At 38.9% G+C, this 12,053-nt stretch overlaps 1 protein-coding gene across 5 annotated transcripts in view; it reads left to right on the top strand.

Annotated features, from left to right (window-relative positions):
* The first annotated feature begins 3,272 nt into the window (after positions 1-3,272).
* Positions 3,273-12,053, top strand: part of rims1b (regulating synaptic membrane exocytosis 1b) — a 51,582-nt gene continuing 42,801 nt past the window's right edge. For 4 of the 5 annotated variants that reach the window (XM_060861078.1, XM_060861079.1, XM_060861077.1 and 1 more), the window contains exon 1: positions 3,273-3,600. In XM_060861078.1, coding sequence (XP_060717061.1) covers positions 3,437-3,600 — 164 coding nt within the window. In that variant the 5' untranslated portion in view covers positions 3,273-3,436. The remainder of the gene's footprint in view (positions 3,601-12,053) is intronic. The other variant, XM_060861081.1, reaches the window with a different exon arrangement.

The raw sequence follows: 12,053 nt of genomic DNA, 5'->3' as shown, positions 1-12,053 counted from the left end.
TAATTACACACTTTGGTTGTCTTTCATTAACTTTCAGAGAGATCATACTGTGGGGACTGATTTAATCTATTTGCATTGATTGCAGCCAATATGTATCACTGTTACATGCAAAACAAACTACTGACACGATTCTCCATAGAACTACTTATTAAATCATGTTTGGTGTTAATAGACTTGAGCATGTTTTTACATACACACACAACTTTGGTAAACTTAGTGAACTAGGCCCTTAGTGTAAACAATTGATCTTGTAAATATTTGCTTGTACAACAGAGGACGGCATCAAGATCCAGTGGTCCAAATAAACTTTGAATATCATGAATCCTTTCATTATATACAACAGATTCAGGTGTGGCTACTGTTTGATTGGAATGAAAACCTGCACCCACACAGAACCCTTCCAGATAAGGTTGGACACCACTGCCTAAGACTGCCAGCTTATCATGACATGGCCTTTCTAGTGAATGTGAGATCTTGGGGCATGGTGTGAAGTCAAACAGTAGAAACAGGTGACTCATGTAAGGCAATGGGAAAAAACACATCTGTCTAGGTGGAGTTTGGATATAGTCTTCTAAAAATGGGTGTTCATGTACTTGTTTTCTTAGATATGTTTCTTCAATGTCAGATATGTTGGCAGTCCGGAATGACCTAGGAGAACTATCTAAAAGGAACACATAAAATTTAGTTAATGGTTACTAGAGGTGTGTTAGAGCAGCGAAAACACTAACTTATGCAGGCACATGAAAGGCATTGAACTGAGAGATGAAAGGCATTGAACTGAGAGATGAAAAAAATAACAATATATATATATATATATATATATATATATATATATATATATATATATATATATATATATATATATATAGTTATTTTTTTTTAATTTGTTAATGTAAATCACTTCCATCTGAACTCCGTAATATTGATTCTCTTTCATTATTTAAATCTCAGCTTAAAACTTATCTGTTTAGTTTAGCTTATTCTACACCATAATTTGTACTGCTGGGTCCAATTTGTATCGCAATGTAGCTATTCGATTCTGATTGTCTTTGTTGTTTTTTGTACGGTGACCTTGAGTGTTCAGAAAGGCACCTTTAAATAAAATGTATTATTATTATTATTTTTATCATTAAATCCATGAAGAATACCAAAGAAATGCTCATCCTTGATGTTTACGGGTGCAATGCATGCTCATGGCCACGAGACGGCGTAAGAAGTGCGTTTGGAAGAACTATTGTAAATGAGTATTTAGTCATCTGAGTGTTTCGTGTGTTTTTTAAATATGCAATTATTTTCAGGATGTTGCAAATAAATACATTTGCCCGTTTTTTGCTTCACAAAAAAAAACAGATATTAGGCAACAGAAAAAATCATGGTGTAGCCAGGAGGTCTACTTTTTTCCAGTGTCAGAAATCACAACCCATCTAGATATTAAACTATTTGACTGGTAGCTTGAATTGTATGGATTTAATCCAAACTTGAATAACCTACAAACAAGTATGCCCTTTAGTAATATCACCTTAATGACGACTTAATGAGTGGAACGTTCGTCAATAAAACTCTATAGCTTCCAGTACTTCACTAATTGTATTTGGAAATGATTGGAAATTATGTTTATGATTTTTTTTTTCTCTTTGAGTTGTTCTTAGGCCCTTGTATTCACTCAAAGACACGCCTTGTGCATGAACTTAATGACACGCCCCAGAGAGACGTTGCCATTCCCTCCAGACTCATTGACACGCCCTTGTCTACAATCTGTATTTTCATAAATATCGTATATTATACTGCAGGTCTAATTATTATGAGGGGTGTTTTAACGCAGTTGGCTATTAGTGCTGATTTCCGACTCTGTCGCTGTCCACGGTTCTGAAACCAACCCTTCCGGTCTTGTAAATAAACCACGAATAATGCTGTAACACGTCATATAAACGAACGCGTATGAAACGCCCACGTGAGCTTTAGGGTGATTTTGTATGCTGAATTATATCAGCCTACTATATCAAGTTAGTATATCATTCCTGAGTCTCTTTCCAAGATACCGAGTGCTTAGCAGTGTCTGCTGCAGCTGCTCAATATAAAAAATATAAATATAAAAATCATTTCAACTAGCTAAAATATTTCTATTGATTGGCTTAAAATACCTCTCACGTTGCTGAATTCGGCTCGGTTAAGTGATGCCGAAAATAGACTGAGGTGGGCGGGTACGGGCTACTCCGAGCACAGCCGACTTGGAGTGTTGGGCATCATGACTCTATTTACTGCCTCGATTCTTTTAAACAAACCCGTATATATGAATTGAACCATGGTTGAGTCACAAAACAGGGTTTAAACACAAAAGCATCAAGCAATCAGTGTTAATGGTTATGAAGAGTCACTTACAATCTGCAAAATAGCATTTCATGGTTAGTAAATAACTTTTTATTTATTATTAATTCTTACGTGAGATGCATGTCATCCCACATTTTATGTGTTTGAAAAATTGTTGATAATTTTGTCTTTATTGCATGTCGGTTGTATGATTCAAATTGTAATCAGGGCGATTTAGCTAAGAAAGATGTCTACATATAATGCTGATGAAAATATAATATTTGATATTTGAATACCATATTTGTATCATACTCATGGGTAAACCAATAAACCTATCCAATAAACAGGAAACGGTTAGACCAAGTCAGAAAATATGTCTTTTAAAATTAAAAGAATGTATATTTTCGAATCGCACTTGTGAATCAAACAGTTTCAGAAGAACCGATTCGTTAAAGAATAGTTCATCACTGATCACCGATGCGCCAACGAGCACACACCAGGCGCGCCCGTGGATCTATGGGAAAAGGAGGAGTGCCGGACGGCTGGCTCGCTGTCTCTCGTGGTTGTTACTTGTCCATCTCTCTCAGGATCAGGAGCGATTCCGGTTTAAAGGGAGCGCCACGGATTTTTGCACGACTTTGCTCTCATATTTATGTTCGCGTCTGATGTAAGAACTTGTGATAGCGTTTGAAAGCCGGGATGCTGAAAGAAATATAGATAGATAGATAGATAGATAGAGAGAGAGAGAGAGAGAGAGAGAGAGAGAGAGAGAGAGAGAGTACAGAGAGATCACCGTCGCCGCTGTCCAGCATCTCAGATACCAGATTGGAGCGTAAATGCCGGAGTTCCAGCATCCGCGTCGCGTAGAGAAGATGGGTTTCCCGTAACCGGAGGTGGAGGGGAGAGGCGGGGAGACGGGGGGGTTGGGGTGGGGTGGGGGGTGTGGGAGTGCGAGAAGAGAGCAAGATACATGATAGGGTTGGGAAAGGGGGAGAGGCACCGAACGAACGGAGACAAAAGCTCAATGGTTGGCAACCGCAAGCATGAGACGCTGTACGGGAGAGCCGAGCGTGGCCTGAGGCGATACCGCCAGTAGGACACGCACCGGAGGGAGGGAGGCGGAAGAAACATGGCCGCCTCAGTTGGGCCCCAGGGTGGCCCGCGGGCTTCCGTTCCGGTTTCTATGCCCGACCTACCAGACTTGAGCCACCTCACAGAGGAGGAAAGGAAAATAATCCTGGCGGTGATGGCGCGCCAGAAGGAGGAAGAGGAGAAGGAGCAAGCCATGTTGAAGTAAGGCTGGATGATCTCCTTTCACACTCACACTCCCATTTAGAAATATATTGCTTAATCAGATAAAAATAAAAGAAGAAGAAAAATATTCACGACATTCCACACTCTTCCCTGCCCTAAAACCTTCTTTTAAAAAGGTATACAATTGTTATTTGTATCCTTAATATCAGCGTTACGCTAAGTGACAATTGTGTGCACAGTGAGCAGCTGTGTAGTAGCCCGTGCATGGAAGGCTTGGATGCACACACAGTGTCAGTCTTAGTGGACAGGCTGTACTTCATTAACAGAAGACAGACTTATAGAACAGTGTTTAGTCGTTAAATGTGTGTGTGTGTGTGTGTGTGTGTGTCGTCTGAAGAGAGTTACAGGTGTGGGGAAATGGGGCGTGACGCACGGGCGCTTGAGGATGAATCATAGCCTGAATCCTCTATCTCCAATATACTAGTTTAATAAATTGGATATTCCAGGAATAATCGATGTCCTGCTTTTACACACTATATGGTATGGCAGTGTGCCGGTTCTGCGTTGCCGTAGTCGGTGTCATCAGTGTCTCTCCGGTTACCAGCCCTTCCGTATGGCCAGGATAAAAGAACTACAATATCTCGTGGGTCGATGGAGAGAAAACAGACCCTTACACACATGCACACAAATTGTCGGTGCTATTTTCTCAGAATTTTAAGACTAGCCGAAAAATGCATCAATTAAAAATAAATAAATAAATATATATATATATAAATAAAAAAGCTATGATTTGGTCGAATCGCCGAGCGCGCGCGGGGTGTGGTTGGCTATTTCAAACATAAGCGTCGCCCACGAGACGACGCGCGCGAGGGCGTGAACGCTCCCATTTAGCCTCCATCGTCTCTGAACAATCCTATTATTTCACAGGATTTATCTTATGCGTGACACTTCAGGTTTCCATCACTTTTTTAAAATAGTCGTGACCGTGACGTTTTCATTCGCCCTCATGCTTCAAAAGGAAGTGACGTTGTATCGGGGGTGTTGGTGGTGGAATGAAGTGATGTGTAATTTTTTTCAGTGCCAAAGGATGACGCCTAGAATATGACGAATGAAATATTTTACGTCGTCCAAAATAGGTCTGAGTCATAGCTGATGCTGTATCACGACTTTTTGTTGTACACTGGACTGAGTAGGATGTGGGATGTGGTAGCCTAGTGGTTAAGGTGTTGGTCGACCCACCAGAAGGTTGTGAGTTTGAATCCCAGAGCCATTAAGCTGGCACTGATGGGCCCCTGAGCAAGGCCCTTAACCCTCAATTGCTTTAAAAAAAAAGAGAGATGTAAGTTGCTCTGGTTAGGGCGTCTGCTAAATGTTGTAAATGTACACACTTACCACACAATGAAATTGGAGCCATAAAAAATCTGGTTTCTTATAGCGGTATGCCAACAATATCAGGATTAAATAGAAACCCTAAACCTGTTTTACACCATGTGATTACAGTAGCCTTTTAAGATTTTTATTCGTGATACAGTGAGCAAAGTTCCTAATAAAATTTTGGTTGAATTATAGTCGACTGTACAGACGCTTTTAAAAATATTGCATTTTAACAGAGTGAGAGAGTGAAAGTGTCTGATTTTAACCTACAGTATAAGACTGGTGATTAGCTTTTTTCTTGCTCATCAGGCAATAAGTTTATTTGCTGTCGAATTTGGCAAGAAGCTAGTGAATAATAAATTGGCAGCATGTCATCTACATTATCGATAAGATTAGTAGCTAGAGAACGTACAGCTGGTAGTGACTAAGAGTAGAGTGTGTCTGTGAATTTCAAACACAGTTCTGAGTATTGCTGTACAGTATATCACCATTTACATTTACAGCATTTGGCAGATGCCCTTATCCAGAGTGACTATACAACTGAGCAATTCAGGGTTAAAGACCTTGTTCAGAGTCCAGGAGTGGCAGTTTGGAGAACCCGGGATTTGAAGTCACGACCTTCCGATTGGTAGTCCTACACCCTAAGCACTAGGCTACCACATCCTACTTGTGCTCCGGATTGCATTGTAAAGATCATATTTACCATGTAACAAAGGTAACATTGTCATCCGGCTACAACATAAATTTATACAATGGCATAAATTCTAATATAATAATTAGAATTATTCACCCCCTTTTAGCTGAAAAGAGATAGGGTTCATAAGAAAATAAGGTGTACTTGATTTTCAAATGGCACAACAGTAAAAGCTTCTACCGTAGCATCAGGAAATAGTGAGTTGACCATCTGTGGCTGGGAGTCAAAGCATAATTGGACCTGGTTCCTGGGTGGGGGAGGATGGCATTCTCTCCCTTGCCAAATTATATGGAAGAGAATGCTTTTAGTGCACTCCTCCAAGCATGTTTGGCTACATGACAGCGCATGGCTCGAGGAAGTATGTGTTATCTTTTACCCTTTTAGTTTGTAATGTGGCAAAACAAAGTAGCTTGCAGGTGAGAATAGGCAGTGACTAAACTAATGAACAAATGGGCTATGATAAAATATAACTGTTCAACTACATAAGTGCTCTAAGTAGAGGTAAATATGTTGTGAATATGCCAGATCCATGGTACTGTATGCAGTCTGGTGAAAAACTGCTGACTGATTTCTCATTGGCCAGTAATTTATACAATGTTCCACTACAGTCAGCAAATCTCCACGGGTTGGTGTTATTCCTCAGCCAATTATTAAGCCCTTAAAAGTTATTGACCTAGTCTGGCAATTAAAATAATTTCCCCCTTTCCAAGTCATTTCCTTTATTGTGATTTAAACAGCTAAAGTGATCCAAAAGCATCAGTTTAGTCTGTCTATGAGATTTGCTAAGCAACTTTGGTTTATTAAGTTATTTGTTTGTCCATGGTTTAGAAGGATGGTGGTTATTGGTATATTTATTGGTCTCTTGGGTGTAGACATTGTGAGTAGACTCAGAGTGTACATGTTTTCATTGGTTTCTGACTGAGAACTGACCATCTGGTAAAGATAACCCAATAAGGGTTATGTGTGCGGCCATGAGCACAGGAAAAAGTATGTGCATTAGCAAAGAACAAAGAGAGATCTAAATGAAAAAAATATATAAAAAATAAGGTTGACAGCCAGTACCTGGATAAAGAAAACGTAAAACAAAAACAAGCAAACAAACAGAGAAGAACCCAAGAGGTATATGAGTGGAGCAAGTTTGACCATCATTGCTCTTTAGGATAGAATAGTCAATATGAATCCTTTGTGTAAATACATCACTCTTCCCTTGAGTTAAATGTAATGTGCTAACGAAAATGAATGCACTGAATCCTTAGGATTTCTTTGCTCTACAACATGACAGTGTTCATCAATCGGTAATATTCAACCCAGGGACCTGGATTAGCTTCTTGGGGTAAAGCCACATGCATTACTGGATTGTTATTGCATATACCATACATTTTCTAGGACAAATCTATGGCCCCAAATAAATGTAACTTTTTTAAAGCATAGTTTTATACTTATGTTTTAAATCACCAGCGTTTTTGAAAATACAATAAATGGCAAAAATTTTGTGGACACCTGATCATCAGACTTATATGTGGTTCTTTTCCAAACATTTGCTACAAAGTTGGTCGCACACAGTTCTATAGAATGTCTTTGTATGTTGTAAAATTACTATTTACGTTCACTGGAACTAAGAGGCTCAAACCTGCCCCTGTTGCCAAAATGAGCTCCAAAAAGACAAGTTGGTTCTCCAAGGCAGCTGGAAGTACTCAAATGTCCTGCATAGAACTTTGTCTAGAACCCAAACTGTACAGCAGGCCTTTCTGCACAACATCAGTGCCTGATCTTCAGTTATGTCTAGCTGAATGAACATAGATCTCCACAGCCATGCTCCAATATCTAGGGGAAAATCTTAGAAGTGAGGTGGTTAATTTAACAGCAAGGTAGGGACTAAATCTGAAATGGGATATTCAGAAAATACATATATTTTTGACGGTCAGGTATCCAGATACGTTTGGCAAAACAAAAACGTGAGACCATAACTCAGTGAACATGTGGACATGTCTATATTCTAATTAGTATATAAAATATTACAGCATTACAGGTTATATTAGTTATCATGGGTGGCCTACTAGATTCTGACATATGGTATTATTGGGTTTTAGCAGTCGGATATTTTATTTTAATTGATTCACATGTTGAGACCAAGACATCCGATAGACACTTTATTGTTTTTATAGCTTTAGTTTGACATTATATGAGCCTGAGGCAATGGCAGAAGTACAAGAGAAGATAAGCCAAACTTTGCTAACACAGCACACAGTGAATCAGATCAAAACAGTGAATCAAAAGTTATTCTTTTCATTGCTAGCTGTATTATAATGGTTTGAAGCATCCAGTTCAATCCCAGGTTTAAGATTAGATTAGATCTCCAGGGTCTAAAGTATTGACAGTATGGACAGACCCCACAGGTTAAAGCCTTTGTTATGTAAATCGATTCAAGGAAATTAATTCTCTGTACACTCCGAAAAAGGAAGTTACCCATACACGATATATGTACAAGGGTGAACACAAACATACACACAAACACTCTCATACACACACAAGGGTTATGTATGATTGTTGTTATCCATGACAGTAAGCTCACCTTTCTGATGCTGACATGCTCCTCGTTGCCAGGGGTAATCAGCGACTCCATGGAAACACGGGACCAGGGTATGCTCAGAACACATTGGATCTTTCTTTAGCCCCAGAAGCGACAGCTGGTTTGTTTGTAGAAGTGTGAATTTAACACCTATGAAAGTTATATTGGTGATTTTGTGGAATAATTTGCCAGGTTTCAAATCATCTGCAAAAAAGATCTTTGCAGTGGATGAGAGATCTTACCAAGCTGGGCTAGTCAGGAAAGAACACATCACATTATCAATTCTTGTTTTATTTTCATGTTTTGAAATTAGGAGAAGGTTTTTTGGAGAAAATGTTGGTTCTTAAATTATGAATTGGAGCTGGAAATAGCTCACATAAAAAAAAATCAGCTCCTTCACCAGTGTCTGTTGACGTTCCAAATTTCTTTCTTCTCATTTAGTGTGTGTGTGTGTGAGTGTGTGTGTGTGTGTGTGTGTGTGTGGTCTTTGTTTAGTGATGGGAACATTTACAGCTGGAGTTCTTCAGTAAACAAGGTACTGATGTAGCTAGTTAATTATTATTCCTGTAGTTTCCCCTTTACCTCACAGGCAAACATAACATTTCTATTTCTTAACTAATAATAATGCACAGGTTTGAACCTCCTATCGTTATGGGGTGATAAAAATGAAAATGAATCTATTGTAAAATTTATCTACAAAGAAACTAATGCCAACAAGACAAAAATTAAATATGGTCGTCACAAAGACAACAATCAAAGACATGTCAAAAGGAAGTCGACCAGAGAACAGATATGACAAGAATTTTGAAGCCTTTAAAAGTGAGATGAGTTCGGAAGCAAATGGTGGGCATATAAAATACATACAGTACATGAGTTTATATATATATATATATATATATATATATATATATATATATATATATATATATATATATATATATATATATATAAATATATATATATGTGTATGTATATACATACTGTATGTAAAAAAGGAGAAAGGGCTGTGGCTGGTAGCCAGTCAGGCACTTGAAAGCATAAAAGTTTAATGGACAGGCATTCGGTGTGTGTGTGTGTGTGTGTGTGTGTTACTGTGTCCAGTCAAAGAAATCTCTGGTTTGTTCCTTTCAAGCTATACAGGTATATTGCTCACCGTGGCAGAAATTTCCAACGCTACTTAGATGTATGTGTAATTGTTTGTTTATTATCAATGACTTTGTTCAATCAGACCACTCAGATTCTTGTTCTTGGCTGACAGGAGTAGAACCCGATGTGGTATTTTCGCACTTGTAGTCCAAACACATCAACGTTTGTTAAGGTGTGTTATTCCTTCCTGTCAGCTTGCCATTCTACTCTGATCCCTCTCACCAGTAATGATGCCACAGTCACTGAAATCACATTTTTTGAACAGTTCTTACTTGTTCTTATCTACAGATGTAGATCCTATTTAAGTGGCAATAAGTATACATATAGTCCAAGAAGCACAGATGTTGAGGTTAATTAGAATCCCCATCAGTAGGTCATGACTGTAGACCTTTGAGATTAAAGAAAGAAAGAAAGAAAGAAAGAAAGAAAGAAAGAAAGAAAGAAAGAAAGAAACTTGAGGAATGGGTTTTGGCAACGCGAACCATGTCTCAGTACGAAGGTGGCAAACTTTCTATAAATGATAAGAGAGAGTGAGAAAGTGTGAGCAAGTAAACAGAGAGGGTAGATCTAGAGTCCATTACAAAAAGCACTTTATTCTATAAATACTGCAAACAAGCACAACAATTTCTGAGCTTCACTTCAAGAAACTTGCAAACTTGCACTTGACATGATTAAAGAGCATTCATATTTTTAAATATAGCAGACTTTATAAACCAACGCCAGGTAGGTTCTTTCTGTCTCTCTTAATCCTCATGCATACTTCAAGCTTAATATTCATATATCTGGAAAGGTGACGCTCCGGTTTACTAGAATCTCCAGAAATAATGTACAAACAAAAACTTTCCAGTCACATTAAGATCAGATTGCTCAGTCTTTCCATCCAGTTAAGCAGTTTAGCATTTCAGCAGCCAGTATAAGAGATGGATACATAGTCACTCTTTCCACAGAGCAGATCTTGCATTGAGTGTTAGGTCTGGATCGTTTGAAGTAGCCCTGCTTTAACATTTTTTTTTTTTTCAAGAGAAAGAAAGCCTTTCTCTACTTTGAAGGTCTAATATTAGGAATCGAAACAAATTACATTTGTCGGCTTGTGGAAAGGAGAGATAGAGGAAGAGAGATTGTCAAGGGACTTCCGGCTGCACTCATCTTCTCCCGAGGTCGTTTATCTTTCTGGTCACTTCTCTCTGCTCGGTATATGCATATCACTCCTTCTATTTATTTTCTAATCCCTTCTTTCTGTCTCTGTAGAATGCTCATTTCCCTCCTGTTCACAGGCACTCCTCTTACCGGGATAAGAATAGACACTGTATTATGAAACTGCACTTGCTGATCAATATGGTTTTCTGCCAGCATCGGTTCTTTGTTTTCCGTCCATGAAGTAGAAAGCACATACATCTTTGGTGTTATTTTTGCATTGTTTTAATACATCAGGATTCAGAAGAGTGTTTAATTCAGGGATCTTCAGTAGTAGTACCATTTTTTTTTTGGCAAGTCACCAAAACATGATGAACCTAGCAAGTGTATTCATTAATTTTAAAGAAAGGAAAGCTTTTGTGATTCTCTACCCAACCTTATGTGTAAAGTTAAATACTTTGTTCGATGTGGCCTAGGGCTAGAGCTGGAGCATATGGAATAGCTGCCATTTGAATTTAATGGGAAAGCAAACAGGGTTTGAGACACAAAGTCTCTTTTACAATGCAGCTGTCAGCAACACAATATGAAAACTCTCTCTGTTGTTTACCTGAGTGTGATGCCCACAGGCAGGTGCCTGATGACTAGGCCTCCCTTGAAATGGCATCATGGAGCCATCTTGTGGGCTCATCAGCTGCAAGATGAACAGCGGTGGCCAGTTGGGTGTAGAATGCTGTGACAGACATCGTGTGATAGACCATCTTAGATAGCCTTTACCTCTGCCAATGGAAACTGGCATTTGGGAATGTGGAAGGTTTTTTCTTTTCCGGTAGCAGAAGTACTTAAGGTAGTGTGTGAGATAGAATGTTATGGTCTTGCATCCATAAACAGTACGAGCTTCAGAGTTCCTCAAGAGACAGGCCTTAGGCGAGGTGTGGGGACTGTGACTAGTCCTAGCCTGAGGGCCTTGCATTTGGAGTTTTCCCAATAGACAAGCATTGCATCTATGAGGTTTTGAGACTTCTGAAAGAAATCTCTGACTGTTGTTTATAGGAGTTGTTAAGAATATCTGGGCATGAGTCAGACTGGGGTTGCCACTGAGACTCCCACCAGGAAAAGCAGAAGGAAAATGAATGAATGAATGAATGAATGAATTCTTTTCGAAATGACTAGCTATAGCTCTGGTAAAGTATTGCTTGAAAGCATCCTGCACCTTTCAGGCCTTCACTTTCGCTTGACTTGTGCAATTTTGCAACTGGCAAATGAAGTTAGTTTCACAGATGTAGTCTGTCATTTTACACAGCTGGGCAGTGCTTTCTTGTGACTTTTTTTCTACAGGGCTACATTGATGGATCAGCTTAAGGCCATATGGGTATGTGAAAATAGTTCCATTTGGGTTTATTGACATAATTAATCCACATTTATAGATATTGTTCGTAAAAAAAAAAAAGTTGTAAAAGTATCTTGGCATATGCTATTTAGCTGGAATATATTTGTGTTAATAAAACTGAAAGTGAGAGAGAAACCCTTCCAAGGCATCTGCCAAGAACCAGCTGGCAGGATAGAAATAGTCCCTCC

This window comes from Tachysurus vachellii, chromosome 24, assembly GCF_030014155.1.
Source record: "Tachysurus vachellii isolate PV-2020 chromosome 24, HZAU_Pvac_v1, whole genome shotgun sequence".
Lineage (NCBI taxonomy): Eukaryota > Metazoa > Chordata > Actinopteri > Siluriformes > Bagridae > Tachysurus > Tachysurus vachellii.
This window is presented reverse-complemented; position numbering and strand designations above follow the sequence as displayed.